Source organism: Chiloscyllium punctatum, chromosome 23 (genome assembly GCF_047496795.1).
Source record: "Chiloscyllium punctatum isolate Juve2018m chromosome 23, sChiPun1.3, whole genome shotgun sequence".
Lineage (NCBI taxonomy): Eukaryota > Metazoa > Chordata > Chondrichthyes > Orectolobiformes > Hemiscylliidae > Chiloscyllium > Chiloscyllium punctatum.
Window position 1 is genome coordinate 92,366,328 of NC_092761.1, and position 18,491 is coordinate 92,384,818.

Sequence of the window (18,491 nt, forward strand, 5' to 3'; positions counted from 1 at the left end):
ATGATGCTAAACTAAACCAGTTATACAATCATAGAGATGTACAGCATGAAAACAGACCCTTTGGTCCAACCTGTCCGTGCCGACCAGATACCCCAACCCAATCCAGTCCCATCTGCCAGCACCCGGCCCATATCCCTCCAAACCCTTCCTATTCATATACCCATCCAGATGCCTTTTAAATATTGTGATTGTATCAGCCTCCACCACTTCCTCTGGCAGCTCATTCCATACACGCACCACCCTCTGTATGAAAAAGTTGTCCCTCAAGTCTCTTTTATATTTTTCCCCTCTCACCCTAAACCTATGCTCTTTAGTTCTGGACTCCCCCACCTCAGGGAAAAGACCTTATTTACCCTATTTACCCTATCCATGACCCTCATGATTTTATAATCCTTTGCAAGGTCACCCAGCCTCTGACGCTCCAGGGAGAACAGCCCCAGCCTGTTCAGCCTCTCCCTATAGCTCAAATTCTCCAACCCTGGCAACATCCTTGTAAATCATTTCTGAACTCTTTCACATTTCACAACATCTTTCCGATAGGAAGGAGACCAGTATTGCACACTTTATTCCAAAAGTGGCCTAACCAATGTCCTGTACAGCCATAACATGACCTCCGAACTCCTGTACTCAATACTCTGTTCAATAAAGGAAAGGATATCAAACGCCTTCTTCACTATCCTATCTACTTGCGACTCCACTTTCAAGGAGCTATGAACCTGCACTCCAAGGTCTCTTTGTTCAGTAACACACCCTAGGGCCTTACCATTAAGTGTATAAGTCCTCCTCTGATTTGCCTTTCCAAAATGCAGCACTTCACATTTATCTGAATTAAACTCCATCTGCCACTCCTCAGCCCATTGGCTCATCTGATTGAGATCCCACTGTAAACCAAAGTAACCCTCTTCGCTGTCCACTACCCCTCCAATTTTGGTGTTATCTGCAAACTTACTAACTATACCTCTTATGCTCACATCCAAATCATTTATATAAATGACGAAAAGCAGTGGTCCCAGCACCGATCCTTGTGGCACTCCACTGGTCACAGGCCTCCAGTCTGAAAAGCAACCCTCCACCACCACCCTCTGTCTTCTACCTTCAAGCCAGTTCTGTATCTAAATGGCTAGTTCTCCCTGGATTCTATGAGATCTAACCTTCCGATGAGGAACCTTGTCAAACACCTTACAGAAGTCCATATAGATCACGTCCACCGCTCTGCCCTCATCAATCCTCTTTGTTACTTCTTCAAAAAATTCAATCAAGTTCATGAGACATGAATTCCCAAGCACAAAGCCATGTTGACTATCCTTAATCAGTCCTTGCCTTTCCAAATTAATGTAAATCCTGTCCCTCAGGATTCCCTCCAATAACGTCCCCACCACTGAGGTCAGGCTCACTGGTCTATAGTTCCCTGGCATTTCTCTACCACCTTTCTTAAAGAATGGCACCACATTAGCCAATCTCCAGTCTTCTGGCACATAAAGTGCGACTATTGATGATACAAATATCTCAGCAAGTCTATGCATCCTGGGTAACTATCGTGATCACTGAGTTTAATATTTGCAGTGGTTTAGATGAGCTGAGTGTGTTCGGTGAAACAGGAGTGGCAGATCTCTGGCGCCAGGATACTCTGGGTCTACTCTGTGCCTCACACTGCAGCAGGCAGGGAAAGAAGCATGTGTTTGATGTCAGATTAAGAAAAGTGAAACAGCTATTATGCATGTGTAGAGATTCCTGCTGAAACTTCTAAAGTAGCATTTCAGGAGTCATTGATGGGAGAATTCCCAGAACAAAGACACTTATCTGGATGGTCCACCTGCCCCACTCTGGGTTTTATCATGTTATGCCCCCTCCCACAATTCTCACCACAGTGACTCAGCTACAAACTGACAGAGTTCTGCTGATCTGGATAAGTGACAAGGATAAAGGAGCAACCCAGTACCCTCACACACACTGTCCCTGCTGATTAAAGTGTCACGAAACGACACGACCAGCTATCCTTAGTAGCCACACACGCAGATGACAAGCAACATGAGTTCGACTGGGACAACACTACTATTATAGGACAAGCCAAACAGAGAACAGCCAGGGAATTCCTAGAGGCATGGCACTCATCCACAGATTCAATCAATAAGCACATCGACCTGGACCCAATATACCGGCCACTGCAGCAGACAGCTGGAACTGACAACCAGAAGCAGCAGATTGAAACCATTACAAATGCTGGAGGAAAGATCACAGAAACGCTTCACAGGAGGCTCCCAAGCACCGAGGATGTCACCTAGACAGGGGACAAAATGTCTGCAACACAAATTCCCAGCTCGGTGAACAGAACCACAACAACGAGCACCCGAGCTACAAATCTTCTCACAAACTTTGATTAAAGTGTCAATCCACACATTTAAGCTATTGTGCTGCACATTGAAAATGTCTTTAAGGTAAAGATTGTGAGCCCACAAAAACATATTCAGTATTGAAATAAAACCTTAGCCTTTGGGGGAAAAGCAAATCAAAGGACTCTGAAAAAGATTTTTTAACAAAGAAAACCAGCAGTGGATAGAATTCAGCATAGCGATCTTCAATTAGCTGGAAAATTTTTCAGATAAGAGTTTATAACTTACCTGGCTCTTTCTTGTTCCAACTCGGATGATTCTAGAAGAGTTCTCATTGTGAGCAGCAGAGTTCTAGATGAGACAGTATGAAAGAAATAACAAACTCATTGATGACCAAAACAACCCAACTTCTTAACATGTGCAGCTGTGATGCCAACACTTCACTGTGAAGACCTAATGCTATCAACAAGCTGCTTAAAAAGCAAAAGCTGGGAACAAACTGGTTTTGCATCTCAAACCCATTTCTGAATTTTAGATTTACTGGGAAGGTGATTCCACTACACACAATGTCAGGTCATACAAAATACAGTCACCTTTAACTGAGTATTTGGTCACAGGATGTAAATGGGTGTGAAGCAGAAGTTGTACATTTCAATGAACGACAAGCCTGAAAATAGTGCTGCTCCACATTGACCAGTATCTTAAATATTCATCTTATTGTTGTGTCTACTTCTCTGCATTATTTCGGGGTATTCAATAGAGTAATGGTAATGTCACCGGACAAGTCATCCAGAGGTTTCAAGTCTAGATGACTCTTTATCAGAGCTGAAGAGTCATCTAGACACTAAATATTACTTGCTTTTGCTCCATGGACGCTTTCTGATCCACTGTGATCTCCAGCATTTTTTTGTTTTCAGTACAGATTCCAGCATCTGCAGTAATACTCCTACTAAGTAATCCACAGGCTCAATTTGAATTCAAACTAAATTTTAAAAAGCACAAATCTGGAATGAAACAATTAGTCACGATGACAATGATCATGAAGTTAACTTGAATTGTCATTTAAAATCAATTTGATTTAATACCTTTTTAAGGAAAGGAATCTGCTATCATTTCCTGATCTGGGCTACAGGTGACTCCAGACCTACAACAACGTGGTTGACTCTGAACTATCCTTTGAAATGGCTGAACAAGCCACTCAGCTCAACAGCAATTACTGATGGGCAATGCCAGAAATGCCCATATCCCAGGAAAGAAAACAAATTAATTAACCTAGTAATTCTTTTGTTTAATATTGGGATTAAATCCCAGATTTAATGCAAAGGTTCCTGGGGATAGGATTCCACCCATCTAACTGTAAAACAAGACAGACTGGATAATTATAATTAACATGCAGACTCAAACCTCATTGCAGTGAGCTGCTATCATGCTGGAACATAGTATGACCCTATTACCTATCTGAGTATAGCTAAAACTAACATTTCCCATGTTCAGCTTTTCTTTACTGACATTGGCACTATCCCTTATTCCTTGATTTTTAAAAAAGTTTTTAAAGAAGTCTACAGATCATAATTTTGATCCATGGACAATCCATCCAAAACAAGCTTTCTTGGACTCTTCATGTGGACGCACTGGTTACAAAGCCCCAACAACGTCTCTTTGAAGATGTGGCATGATGGCAAATACCCTTGCCAACTTTTCTAGGTGCGCCATCAAGAGCATTTTGTCTGGATGTATCATGACCTGGTATGACAACTGTACCATTCAAGATCGGAGTTGGTTACAGAGAGTGGTGAACTTGGCCCGGACAGTCACAATGGCCAACCTCCCATCTATAGAATCCATCTACCAGGCCCACTGTCAAGGAAAGGCCGCCAGCATTCTCAAAGATCCATCCCACCCTGACAATGTTTTTCTACAACCTCTACCATCAGGGAGAAGGTACAGCAGCCCTGAACCGGCTCCAGCCGGTTTCAAAACAGTTGCTATTGTACTTTTGTTAGAAAAGTGAATGGACTCAAACTCTTAACATTCGCCTGTCCCTGTGTTTTTGCCACTGTTTACCTATTATTTACTTAACTCTGTGATCTGCCTGTATTGCTCAGAAGACAAAGCTTTTCACTGTGCCTCAGTACATGTGACAATAAATTCAATTCAATTCAACTCAACAAACTCAAGACCAAGCCTACAACAAGGGCAAAAAATTCCAACCTTTTCAAACTTTTCCTAGATTTGCTGAGTGCCAGTTTAAAATGGTTAGCATTCTCGTCTCTTCAGCACTGGAACATAAAACATACAATGTCTACAGTCTGGAAGAAGGCCATTCAGCACATCAAGTCCACACTAACTGTTCAATGAACATTTCACCCAGATCCAACCCTTACCCTATCCCTGTAACCTTGCATTTCCCATAGCCAATTTACCTCACCTTTGAACTGAGGGAGGAGTACCCAGAGGAAACCCACACAGACACCAAGAGAATGTGCAAACTCGCACAGATAGTTGTCCAAGGGTGGAGTTGAACCCAGGCCCTGGGTGCTGTGAGGCAGCAGTGCTAACCACTGAGCCACTGTACGACCCACGACATTCAACCTGTGACACACTTTAATCAACTGCTAAGGGAATGCTGCATGATTACAGGCACCAACTTTCCGATCATATGTTAAACAACGTGTCTCTTAGCTCAGAAGCAGGGAAACGATTGCATGTCTTTATGGAGAATGGGGGAAATTGTACTCTCAGTCTGTCCAATTTTTATCCTTTAGCTAACACCCAGATCAAATCAATTGCAGGTACTTCACAATTTCAGTTTGTGGAATTTTAATATGTATAGATTGACTGCTACATTTAGCCATAAAACAAACAATTCAAAAGTAATCTCTCAGTTTTATCTAAAAGATTACAGTGTTTACATCACAGGAGGTGGCCATTCTACTCATCATGAAAAGCATAACCCAAATGTCCAGCTCTCCTGGTCCGGAGCCTTGTATTTTCCACACCTTTTTAAAGGGTCTTGCCTTAGCCAGTCCATGTGGCTAAACACAGCATGCTGGCTACTCTCTGCATGATGTAATTCTCCCAATCTATCGCCTCACAATGTTTAAACTGTTTCAATCTGACTGTGGGCGGCACGGTGGCACAGTGGTTAGCACTGCTGCCTCACAGCGCCAGAGACCCGGGTTCAATTCCCGCCTCAGGCGACTGACTGTGTGAGTTTGCACGTTCTCCCCGTGTCTGCGTGGGTTTCCTCCGGGTGCTTCGGTTTCCTCCCACAGTCCAAAGATGTGCAGGTCAGGTGAATTGACCATCCTAAATTGCCCGTAGTGTAGGTAAGGGGTAGATGTAGGGGTATGGGTGGGTTGCGCTTTGGCGGGGCGGTGTGGACTTGTTGGGCCGAAGGGCCTGTTTCCACACTGTAAGTAATCTAATCTAATCTAATCTAATCTAATCCCCCAGTCCAATGAAATACCAAAACTTTTTGAAATGCAATCTTATATCTAGCCTTCTTTGCTGCAATAGAAATAACTACATGCAGTTTTTCATTCGAAGTGTCATCCCATCAATTGATACGATAGACAATGTGGGACTTTCACAAGCTTTCTATAAACTCAGTATCTAAGCTGGGCACAGTACAATGGCATGAATGCAATTTGTTCTTTCTCTCACTGGTCTAAACATTAGTGTACTCTTTCACTCTTTTCAATCTGGGTCTTTATATCCCCATTTATAAAACTCAAAATACCATCGTACTTATAAGATGACAGCGTTGGTATCTACTTCTTGACTAAATATTTGCACCCTTTACCCTCACCATCAGATAGAATCCTCCCTTTCAACTAATATTTCCATTCATCCAAAATGTGCAACATCTATGAGATTAGCTTATGTCTTTGATGGCAAACTCTTGGTAAATCTTCCATAAATGCAGCAGCTTGTTAGAAAAAAGAAAGCTTTCTTTAAAACAAACTCAAAGTTACCACCAGCATTTTCATCTTGGCTTTAGAACATTGAATGACTTTATAACAATTATTGACATTCTTTTAATGCTAAATACATGAAACAGAATGAGACAAAGAGCTGCTTAACATACAGCATACTGCTCATACTCTTCAATCTTCCTCCAAAACATGACCCAAATCCTCAAATGGTAATTGCACAATATTTCATTCCTGCTGCAAAACTCACCCAATGATTCACCAACATTTTGCAGCGCTCTGTTTCCTTAAAGTTCCTGAGATCTCCAACTGCACGCTCAAACTTTTGCTCAAAGTGGGTGCCTTTATTTCATGCCTATCCCAATACAATCCTCCTCCCCTCCCCACTTGCCCAGCCCTCCGATCCCTGGCTTCAATGTGGCTCAAAAGATAATAATACGGATGGCAATGAACCTGATAGAAAGTGACAAATAAGTTGCAGATAATGGAGTGGGTGGGAAGCAGGGGATATATCTACCATTCGGTAGCTCAACACAAACAAAGTGAGTTGAACAATGACCATCTGGTCTACTACTTAGAGCAGCCTCTAAACAGGGGTGCATTGACCAGTGTATGTAAAACCGCAAGGGATGAAAGGGGTGGGAGGATTGAAAGGGGGGGATGGGGAGGGAGAGAACTTGGGGGGATTTCAGGGGAGGGAAACATGAAGGGGGAAGAGAAACATGGGGGGATGAGAGAGAAATTTGGAGGGGGGGATGAGAGAGATATGTGGGGGGGCGAGCAAAGCATGCGAGGGGGAGCGAAACGTGGGGGGTAAGAGAAATGGGGGGGTGAATGGGGGCAAGGGCAATGTGGGGGGGAGCAACATTGGGGGAGGGAGGTCTGTGGGGGGGGGAGGGAGGAAGATGTGTGGGGGGGGAGGGAGGGAGATGTGTGGGGGGGGAGGGAGGGAGATGTGTGGGGGGGGAGGGAGGGAGATGTGTGGGGGGGGAGGGAGGGAGATGTGTGGGGGGGGAGGGAGGGAGATGTGTGGGGGGGGAGGGAGGGAGATGTGTGGGGGGGGAGGGAGGGAGATGTGTGGGGGGGGAGGGAGGGAGATGTGTGGGGGGGGAGGGAGGGAGATGTGTGGGGGGGGAGGGAGGGAGATGTGTGGGGGGGGAGGGAGGGAGATGTGTGGGGGGGGAGGGAGGGAGATGTGTGGGGGGGGAGGGAGGGAGATGTGTGGGGGGGGGAGGGAGGGAGATGGGTGGGGGGGGAGGGAGGGAGATGGGTGGGGGGGGAGGGAGGGAGATGGGTGGGGGGGGAGGGAGGGAGATGGGTGGGGGGGGAGGGAGGGAGATGAGGGGGGGGGGAGGGAGGGAGATATGGGGGAGGGAGGGAGATGTGGGGGGGGGAGGGAGGGAGGGAGATGTGGGGGAGGGAGGGAGGGAGATGTGGGGGAGGGAGGGAGGGAGATGTGGGGGAGGGAGGGAGGGAGATGTGGGGGAGGGAGGGAGATGTGGGGGAGGGAGGGAGATGTGGGGGAGGGAGGGAGGGAGATGTGGGGGGAGGGAGGGAGGGAGATGTGGGGGGGGGGAGGGAGGGAGATGTGGGGGGGGGGAGGGAGGGAGATGTGGGGGGGGGGAGGGAGGGAGATGTGGGGGGGGGGAGGGAGGGAGATGTGGGGGGGGGAGGGAGGGAGATGTGGGGGGGGGAGGGAGGGAGATGTGGGGGGGAGGGAGGGAGATGTGGGGGGGGGGAGGGAGGGAGATGTGTGGGGGGAGGGAGGGAGATGTGTGGGGGGAGGGAGGGAGGGAGATGTGTGGGGGGAGGGAGGGAGGGAGATGTGTGGGGGGAGGGAGGGAGGGAGGGAGATGTGTGGGGGGAGGGAGGGAGGGAGGGAGATGTGTGGGGGGAGGGAGGGAGGGAGGGAGATGTGTGGGGGGAGGGAGGGAGGGAGGGAGATGTGTGGGGGGAGGGAGGGAGATGTGTGGGGGGAGGGAGGGAGATGTGTGGGGGGAGGGAGGGAGATGTGTGGGGGGAGGGAGGGAGATGTGTGGGGGGAGGGAGGGAGGGAGATGTGTGGGGGGAGGGAGGGAGGGAGATGTGTGGGGGGAGGGAGGGAGGGAGATGTGTGGGGGGAGGGAGGGAGGGAGATGTGTGGGGGGAGGGAGGGAGGGAGATGTGTGGGGGGAGGGAGGGAGGGAGATGTGTGGGGGGAGGGAGGGAGGGAGATGTGTGGGGGGAGGGAGGGAGGGAGGGAGATGTGTGGGGGGGGAAGGTGGGGGAGGAGTGATGGGGAGGGGGGTGGGGGAGGAGTGATGGGGAGGGGGGTGGGGGAGGAGTGATGGGGAGGGGGGTGGGGGGGTGGGGGGTGGGGGGGGTGGGGGGTGGGGATGGGGGGTGGGGGGTGGGGGGTGGGGGGGTGGGGGGTGGGGGGGTGGGGGGGGTGGTTGATGGGGAAGGAGCTTCCAGGAATGGGTGAATGGAGCCAGCTTTTTTTGGGGGGGAGGGGGAGACTCACTCACCCCCTCCCTCTGTCTGTCTCTGTGTCTCACACTCACCCGGGCTCCGGACATGGCGCTGGCGGGACTCCAGCCCCTGACGCCTTCTCCGTTAGCGCCCGCTCCTGAGCGCCGCCATCTTCCAGCGGGATCTACGCATGCGTGCTCCCCGCCAGGACCGGAACTGTGCCCAGGCCCCGCCCCTTCCGGTCAGTGAGACCGTCATCGCGGCCGGAGGGGCGGGCTCATGGGCAATGGTCGCAGAGCCGGGGCCGCGCTCAGTCACGGTCACACCATTACCTCATTCCTGCATCAGGGAAGGCCGGAGGATGGGAACCTGATCCCGGTGAGCGCCCGGCCCCCGGGCCCTGGGTGATAGAGGCCGGCCCCCGGGACCCTGCAGAGGGAGAGGGGGAACAGGTCCTCCGGCCCATTGAGTGGACACTCACCCACCTCACCCAGCCAGACCTCCCCACCCCGGGCCTGTGGGGAGGAGACCCACACGGACACGGGGCAATGTCAATCACACAACACACCAGGTTATAGTCCAGAGCACAGCCCCTTCAGGTGGAATCGAGCCCGTGTCCCTGCTGCTCTGAGGCCGCATTGCTAACCACTGAGCCACCCCATAACATTGGGTCAGGGCTCTGTCCGGATTGAGAGAGGTTGGCACAGCCTCCAGCAAACATTGGGCAGTGGTGGGTTGACATGCTCACAGCTTGTGATAGGAATTGAAGCTTTTTGCTTCATTCTGGAAGAGATGGCAGCTCATGTTAGACAGTGCAGAGACACTAGGGTTGAGAGTGTGGTGCTGGAAAAGCACAGCAGATCAAGCAGCATCTGAGGAGCAGGAGAATCGACATTTCGGGCAGAAGACCTTCATCAGGAAAAGGGCTCGTGAAGGGCTTATGCCCGAAACATCGATTCTCCTGCTCCTCACATGCTACCTGACCTGCTGGTCTTTTCCAGCACCACACTCAGGACTCTGCTCTCCAGTCTTCATTTTCTCCCAGTGCAGAGACACTGCAAGAACTGACTGATTTGGAACTGGGCTTCAACACCACGTGTGGAAGTGGATCCACTGTCTGTGATTGTCACAGGTAAATGATGGAGATGTCAAGGAATCTGGGGTGGAGAGATGCACTGGAGAGCAGCTGGTGTCAAGGTGACCAATGTAATCCTGTTTGAAGTTTTAGACTGGACCCAAACTGAGGTAGTGCCATGGGAAATATTGAATAAATTGATTAGGTTATCTGACATGTCTTGTTCCGCCATCAATACAATGTGTGAGTGTGACAATGTATTGTAAAAGCTGGCTGCATGTGAGAACAAAATTTAAAAGGAGGAGTTTCACTGTTACTTTCTCGCAACAACTAAGGTGTGCCATAAATGCTGTCATTGTCAGGGACATCCATTACATATGAATCAGTATTTAAAAGGATTATGCTGTGTTGTGAATTTTCTTTAGTTAATTAGTTAATCTGGTATTTGTTTCCACTAGGGTTTGTAACTGTGATTCATGGCATCTTTTAAAACTGAGAAAAACTGGACTGATCTACAGGAAAGGTAAAGTAAGTGTTTAAATAAAACAAAGATATTATACATGTTTGAAATACAATCAAGAAGCTATGGAGAAACTCAGCAGGTCTAGCAGAAGCTGTGTAGAGAATAACTGAGTTATCATTGAGTTGAATACAACTTCCCCAAACAAGATTATTTCAGAGTACAATGAGACCTTGAGCAAATGATCCAGTTAACCAATGAATAGCAGATGGCATTTATTTTAGCTGTGTTGCATTTTAGTCAGGCAAATAGGTCTTATACACTTAATGGTAAAGTCCTGGGGAGTGTTGCTGGTCAGAGACCTTGGGCTTCAGGGTCATAGTTCCTTGGAAGTGGAGTCACAGGTAGACAGGGTGGGGAAGAAGATGTTTGAAATGCTTGTCTTTGTTGGTCAGTGCATTGGGTATAGGAGTTGGGATGTCATTTTGCTGCTGTACAGGACATTGGTTCGGCAGCTTATGAAATACTGCTATCAATTCTGGTCTCGGTGTCATTGGAAAGACATCGTTAGACTTAAAAAGATGCGGAAAAGATTTACGAGGATGTTGCCAAGGTTGGAGGGTTTGAGCTATAGGAAGAGGCTAAATAGGCTGGGGCTATTTTCCCTGGAGCGGAGGGGTGACCTTATAGAGTTATATAAAATCATGAGGGGCATTGATAGGGTGAAGAGCCAAGGTCTTTCCCCAGGGAAGGGGAGTCCAATCCGTCAGATTTGCTAAGTATTTTCAGCACTTTGTTTTGACTTCATAAAAGAGTGCAGTGTGTAGAATGGAAAATAATTCACTGTAACATCAATGGCAGTAATGGTTCATGGCACATTGGCTCATCTGACTGTAATCAGCATAGAGGAGAAAGTGTGGACTGCAGATGCTGGAGAGTCAGAGGGCTTATGCCCGAGACATAGACACTTCTGGTCCTCAGATGCTGCCTGGCCTACTATGCTTTTCCAGCAACCCCCCCCCCACCACCACCCCCCCCCCCTTCATCTCAGTAATCAGCATATGTCTGGAGGGGGTTTGTGTTGTGAGCTTTCTCAACCATATTCCAGTTCCCCAACTCCCATTGGGTGACAGAGGCACACTCTCCATCCTATCCTCCTCCTCTTTCTCATCTCTGCGGGCTAAGTGCAGCTTATTGTGAAGCTGGAATTTTGTCCTGTATACCAGTAATCTTGTAGGTGGCCTGACTATCTTGGACCGTGGCAGGAATATGAGTAGGGCAACACTGTGTATTCCATAATTTAAATCCCTCATTTCTATATAAACAACTTAAAAAAAAGGAACTTCCATTGTACAAATAATCCATTCACAGTATTCGTTGGAAAAGTTAAATATTTGTTTATTTGGTTCGATGCCTCCGTTACAGATCCAATTCTTTTTAATGACTTGGAAATTTTTATGTACTTTTTAATCTGATGAGGTTTGTGGGACATCACCAGTTTTCTCTTTCACTTGAACTAAAAAAGGAAAACATAAGTCCAATTCATGTTTTGAGTCTAGTTCTGAAGAAGAAGGATCATACTGAACTCGACGTTATCTACCTCTCTCTCATTACAGATGCTGTCGGGCTTGCTGAGGTTCTCCAGCATGTTTTCTTTTTATTTTGGAATTTCAGTATCCATATTACTTTGCTTTTATTTGAATAATCTTTTCACCAGTCCTTGCTTTTCAAAGTGCTTCTTTTTGCTCACTTGCTATCTTGACATTTAATTGACTGCCACATTTAGTTTCCTGCAGAAATTAAACATTATAAAATGTTGTCATTACTGCTTTTTGCTTCTTGCAACGTAACCTTGAACCAACACAGACCCAACAACTGCTAATAGTAAGGGAAAAGACAGTGCCTCACCATTGAGGGGAAGGAGCATCAGTGCCTGATAAAGCTCCTCTCTTTGCCTGCTACTCCTTACTTTAGGTCACAAGGAGAGAGTACTGCAATGACCAATTCTATAGGCCTTTCTGATATTGAATGCTAAGAGCTTCAGTGAACTCTTACAGTTTGCAATTATTTTGTGAATCTCTCAGCAATGTTGGGAAGAAATATCAGATCTGGCACATCCTCAGACCTTCAAAATATTCTGTTCCTTTAGATCTTAAAATTGACTTTTCCTTCTGATTGCATTTTCACTCATAATTATTTATTGAAGCTGTTTGTGACAACTTGGTTACTTCTTTTTGAGAAAACATTTACATTTTCGTAGCACCTTTCACAACCTCAGGATGTGACAAATTATTTTGCAGCCAATCAAATACTTTTTTGAAGAGATGACTGCTGTAATATAGGATACACAGAAGCCAGTTTGTGGGTAGCAATGTCACTTCAACGTGAACTTAATAATAACCAGATAATATCTATCTTGGTGTTGGTTGATGGAGAAATGTCAGCTATGCCATTAGAGAGAACTCCCTGCTATTTAAACAGCACCTTGGAATCTTTTATGTCCACTTGAGCGGGCAGATAGGACCTACATTTTATATCCCATCTTATGGTGCAACACAGCATTGTGACTCCATTGGCAATGTTAGCCTACATTTTGTGCACAAGTGCTTCAGTTTGGGACTCCAATCCATGACCTGACTTGCAGAGTATGCTATCAGTGAGTTTAGACTCCTCAGGCTGTAATCCTGGACCAGGCTCTGAACAGATTGTCTATTTATTGACAGTTTGAATCGTGTTCGACAGCAGCTCGGTCTGATTCCGCGGGCAGAATGGGATAACTTTGTGCCTAGTGAACCTCCGCTTCGTGTTTGTTTAACCAGTCAGTGTGACAGATGGATGCCACACACCCCATCAAACCTGCCCGGGTAAGCTCTTTTCAAATACTTACAGGAAATCTATGGAGAGAAAACAGAGTTAATGTTTCGACACTTAGCAGTTTTTTCCTGTGGAGCAAAAGAATAAGAGGAGGCCATTCAGCCCTTCAGACCTGTTCAGCTATTTTAGATCATCCCTGATCACCTCCGTGAAGATATTTATCTCACCATCTCCGTGTTCATTAATGTCATTAGTTTCCAGAACCTATCATTTTGTCTTGAGTCTTCTGATTAATTGAGCTGCACAGTCCTTTTGCAGAGAATTCCAGAGATTTACTGTCTTTTAAGTGAAGAACTTGCATGATGGCTCATTGGTTAGCACTGCTGCCTCACAGCACCAGGGACCTGGCTTCAATTCCATCCTAAGGCGACTGTGTGGAGTTTGCACATCCTCCCCATGCCTGTGTGGGTTTCCTCCGGATGCTCCGGTTTCCTCCCACAGTCCAAAGATGTGCAAGTCAGGTGAATTGGCCATGCTAAATTGTCCATAGTGTTAGGTGGATTAGTCAGAGGATAATGGGTCTGGGTGGGTTACTCTTCAGAGAGTCGGTATGGATTTGTTGGGCCGAAGTGTTTCCACACTGTAAGGAATCTTAATCATTCTTCCCGTATCTACATGGGTTTTCTCCAGTTGCTCTGGTTTCCTCCCACAGTCCAAAGATTTGGTGGATTGGCTGTGCTAAATTGCCTATAGTCCGGGCATCTGCAGGCTAGGTGGAAATGCAGGGTTACAGGGAAAGGGTAGGGGATTGGGTTTGGATGGTTGAAATGGACTTGATGGGCCAAATGGTTTAGGGATTCTGAGATTCTATTTCTTCTTAAATGCTCTACCCTTCGTCCTGAGACTCTGTCCCCTGGTTCTTGACAGCAAACACAGAGAGCGTCATACATATATACATTCTATCCTGCTTTCTAAGAATTTTGAAATTTTAAATGAGGTCGCCTCTCATTCTTTTAAAAGTCCCAGACTCCTAAATCTCTCCTCAAGACAATCCTGCCATCCTAAGATTTCATCTGATGAACCTCTGTTGCACTCCGTCTATAACAGTTATATATTTCCTTGTACAAGGAATCCAGAACTGTCCCCAATAATCCAGATGAGGCCTCTGGAAATGATTCTCAGTCTACCAGTACTTTACAATTTCTCACTCCAACTTGATGCGAACTTTAGTGACTCATGGACAAGGACACCCAGATCCCTCAGGAATTCCCAACAGGATTGATCTTTTACAAATCCAGGTTGACTCTGCATAATGTTGCCATTCAGTTATCATTTCCTTTTATAGTAGATTCTAACATTGTCCCAGCTGCCGGTGGCAAGCTCATACTTGTCCTTAGTAGCAGTAGTCTGTTCTCATTCTTCCTCCCTCCTTAAATAGCAGGATTACATTTACCACCTTCCAGTTTGCAGGTTACAGAATCATGAAATCATAGAACCCACCAGTGCACGCACTATCTATTATTGCCTCCTTCAACACTCTGGGATAAAACTTATCTGGTCCAGGAGATTTATCAACCCTCCATCCTGATAACTTTTCAAGTGCTACCTCCTTACATTTTGCTCTTCACTTCCACAAGTGACTGATCGAGAATTGGTTGACTGGCAGAAGGCAGAAAGTGGAAATAATGGGGTCTTTTTCAGGATGGTACCTGGTGACTAGTAGAGCTCTGCAGGGTCCAGTGCTGGGATCGCAACTACCCATGTTATCCATTATTAATCTGGATGAAGGAACTGAGGGTATTATCGCTAAGTATGTAGATTACACAAAGATAACTGGAGGGACAGGTAGAGTTGAGAAGGCAGGGAGGCTGCAGAAGGACTTGGACAGGCTAAGAGAGTGGGCAATACAATATGGCAAAGTGAAGTTTTGCACCTTGGTAAGAAGAATAGAGGTGCAGACTATATTCTAAACAAGGAAAGGCTTCAGAAACCTGAAGCTCAAAGGGCCTTAGGAGTCCTAGTTCAAGATTCAGTTAAAGTTAACATGCAGGTTCAGTTGGCAGTTAGGAAGGCAAATACAGTATTAGCATTCATTTTGAGAGGGCTAAAATATGAGAGCAGGGATGAATTGCTGAGGCTGTAACAGGCTCTGGTCAGCCCGCTTTGGAGTACTGAGAGCAGTTTTGGGCCTTGGGAAGGATCTGCTGGAGTTGGAGGGGTCCAGGAGACGTTTATAAGAATGATCTCGGGGATGAAGGGCTTGTCATATGAGGAGAAGTTGAAGACTCTGGGTGTGTACTCAGTGGAGATTAGAAGGATGAGGGGAAATCTGAAATTTACAGAATACTGAGAGGGCTGATAGAGTCAACTTGGAGAAGATGTTTCCAGCAGTAGGAGAGACTAGGACCTGAGGGCACAGCCTCAGAGTGAAGGGGATGACCCTTTAGAACTGAAATAAGGAGGAAGTTCTTAACTCAGAGGGAGGTAAATCTCTCGAACTCATTGCTGCAGAGCGCTGTGGAGGCCAAGTCATTGAGTGTATTTAAGACAGAGATAGATAGTTTCTTGATTAGCAAGAGGATCAAGGGTTACATGGAGAAGGCAGGAGGATGAAGTTGAGAAACATAACAGCCATGATAGAATGGAGGGGCAGACTCTGGCCCGAATGGCCTAATTCTGCACCAGTATGTTATGTTCTAAGTTGCTTGATCACCTTTTATGTTTCTTGGAGATCTTCTGTCTTCTTTTGCGACCCAAAACATGAACTCTGTTTCTCACTTCAGATACTGTCAGACGTGCTGAGGTTCTCCAGCAATTTTAAATTTTTGTTTCAGGTTTCCAGCAAAGTAAGATGCTTATTTTCTCTGCCATTTGCCTGCTCTTCACTATAAAGTCTCCTATCACCTCCTGTAACATGTTCATGTTTATCCTTGTTATCTTGTTCCTTTCATATATTGATAGACATTTATGTTCCATTACAACCTGCATTCATATTCTCTTCTCTCTTTCTGAACCTTTCTCTCAGCCCTACTTGGCTGTCAGTGCATCAGGCTTGTCACTGTAAAGCCACTTCCGTTGTTCTAATGCAATCCTGAACTTCTTTCATTAACAGTGGTTGATTCTCCTTTCCCCTTTAGATTAGATCTAAGATCTAGGTTAGATTCCCTACAGCATGGAAACAGGCCTTTTGGCCCAACCAGTCCACACCGACCCTCCAAAGATTTGCCCACCCAGACTCATTTCCTTTTGACTAATGCACCTAACACTATGGGCAATTTAGCATGGCCAATCCACTCTAACGTGCACATCTTTTGGAAGGAAACCCACGCAGACACTGGGGAGAATGTACAAACTCCACACAGGGAGTCGCCCAAGGCCAGAATTGAACCTGGGTCCCTGTTGCTGTGAGGTAGCAGTGCTGACCAATAAGCCACTGTGCTGTCCTTCAGATGAATGTGTATTTGTTGTAGACCTTGTAGTATTTCTTTAAATGTCAGCCATTGAGGAACAGACTACATTATCTATGTTATTGAATGTTTTTGGGTGAATTCTCTCATTCAAAGAAAAGTCCGCCTCCACTATCCAATCATTTTACTGTTTTGAACAGTACTTCATTTTGTATAATCAAAGGAATACACATCAAAATTATGTAGTGTTTCATCCAGTGACAACGCATTAGGAATCTGCAAGTGCAGCATCACTGATAGAACATATAACAATACAGTGCAGTACAGGCCCTTCGGCCCTCAATGATGCACTGACCAGTGGAACTAATCTGAAGCCCTACGTTATTCCATTCTTGGCCACATGTTTATCCATATAGACCACATCAACCTACCCTCATTCACCTGTTTGGTTACATCTCAAAGAGCTCAATAAGGTTCCCTTTAAAGAAACCTGAAGAGAGCTCGATATGTCCATGAATGTAGAAGAAATGAGATCTAGAACTGCTGCCAGGCATCCTCATGGTACTCTGGAACAGTCTCGTAATTGGTGGCTTTCTGCTCAGTCCCACTCCTCTCTGCTCCTGCCCTGTTCCTCCCCTGGCCCTTACCCCCTCCCTGTACTTCCTCACTCTGTGTTGTGGGATGTTGTATACAGATGCTTTCTTGAAATTAGCTGGGTGATCATTTCCTCGTCTGCACTAATTTGCTGATTCAGGCTCTTGATTACAGGCTCCACACCAATGTCAGACTGGTTCCCCGGCTAGAGGCTCCCCCACTGTTCACTGGAAAGACCAATGGCAAGTAAGTGGAATGAGCACTTGGTTTAAATTAATAAGAAAATGCTATTAAAATAATAGCAAACTATGAGAAGATTTTGCATAAAATAAGATTTATTACCTATAGCACCTTATTAAAATGTTTGGCCTCGGTCACAGACAGAAATATTTTAAGCCCTATGTGTCATAGCTGCTACTACTGTTTTTGTATAAGTACATTTCTAAATTACCCAGTCTATCTCTGGATAAAACCTTACTCTTTCCTCTACTATTGACCTTACCTGAATCTAGCAACACCAGCAGGACTGTCTCTCTGACCTGTGTAATATTCAGAATGGCTAAAGTATGTGACATCAAATGAATAATATCACAGCTATCACTTTGGATGGAATGTGACAGCATTTTGCAATCCCACCAACAGCAGTGAAATAAATGATTAGTTAATCAGTTTTTGTTGGCATTTAGTCAGGAAGGAATGCTAGAATTTTTGTCACAGTTGATATCAACGCATTATTATTCTTAATGCCAGGCTGTTTTATGACGATGTACAGTCTCAACGGTTTGTTTACCATGGATCTATCCTTCAAGCAGAAAAGAAGCTCTGAGGAAGCAGCCACTTGGTAAACATAAACGTTCCAGTGTTCCAGATGCTGCCATGATTCTCTCCTCTGATCTCCCACTGGAGGTATGAATCCACCAGAGCAATTTTGACATTTATTTCTGTCTGTATTCTGAAAGCATTATGTTGCTTTTTATTTTCTCAGAGGAGCTTTTTAATTCCAGTGTTCTCCTTTTCTTTACCAGGCCCTTTCAGCCCATCATATCTGTGCTAGCTGAATAAACTGGCCATCAATTTTAATCCCATTTCCTAGCACCCAGATTGCAATCTTTAAGTTTACAGCATTTCAGATGCAGATCCCATTTTTTTTTGAGTTCTTGTCAAAAAGCTTAAGAATGAAAGAAAAAGCTTATTTCTGTATAACCTGAGAATCTGGTAAAATGCTTTACTGCCAGTGAACTCAAGCTGGAGAACCTCTCAGTGTGCTACTCTGCTCTTATTATTGTTTCTGTTGTTATTTGTACTGTTCGGGCATTGACTTCTGCACTTTAAAGGGGTATCAACCTAACCTTTGTTTAATTTTAACAAAGCAGGCTGCATTTGAAATATAGAGAGTGTACTGTGGTAGCTTGTGATTGGGTCTTA

At 45.9% G+C, this 18,491-nt stretch overlaps 2 protein-coding genes across 10 annotated transcripts in view; one reads left to right on the forward strand and one right to left on the reverse strand.

Annotated features, from left to right (window-relative positions):
- hmbsb (hydroxymethylbilane synthase, b) overlaps window positions 1-8,929 on the reverse strand; it is a 33,741-nt gene extending 24,812 nt beyond the window's left edge. Inside the window, exons 1-2 of one of the 2 annotated variants that reach the window (XM_072593531.1) lie at window positions 8,809-8,929; window positions 2,619-2,681 (exon numbers count right to left, since the gene is read on the reverse strand). In XM_072593531.1, the coding sequence (XP_072449632.1) occupies window positions 2,619-2,681; window positions 8,809-8,823 (78 nt within the window). In that variant the 5' untranslated portion in view covers window positions 8,824-8,929. Of the gene's footprint in view, window positions 1-2,618; window positions 2,682-6,515; window positions 6,611-8,808 lie in introns of those variants that run through there. The other variant, XM_072593530.1, reaches the window with a different exon arrangement.
- Window positions 8,930-8,947: 18 nt separating this feature from the next.
- LOC140494260 (uncharacterized) overlaps window positions 8,948-18,491 on the forward strand; it is a 31,482-nt gene continuing 21,938 nt past the window's right edge. For 2 of the 8 annotated variants that reach the window (XM_072593516.1, XM_072593518.1), the window contains exons 1-5: window positions 8,948-9,094; window positions 10,250-10,314; window positions 12,975-13,115; window positions 17,241-17,312; window positions 17,876-17,972. In XM_072593516.1, coding sequence (XP_072449617.1) covers window positions 10,268-10,314; window positions 12,975-13,115; window positions 17,241-17,312; window positions 17,876-17,972 — 357 coding nt within the window. In that variant the 5' untranslated portion in view covers window positions 8,948-9,094; window positions 10,250-10,267. Of the gene's footprint in view, window positions 9,095-10,249; window positions 10,320-12,974; window positions 13,116-17,240; window positions 17,313-17,875; window positions 17,973-18,491 lie in introns of those variants that run through there. The other 6 variants (XM_072593517.1, XM_072593519.1, XM_072593520.1 and 3 more) reach the window with 6 other exon arrangements.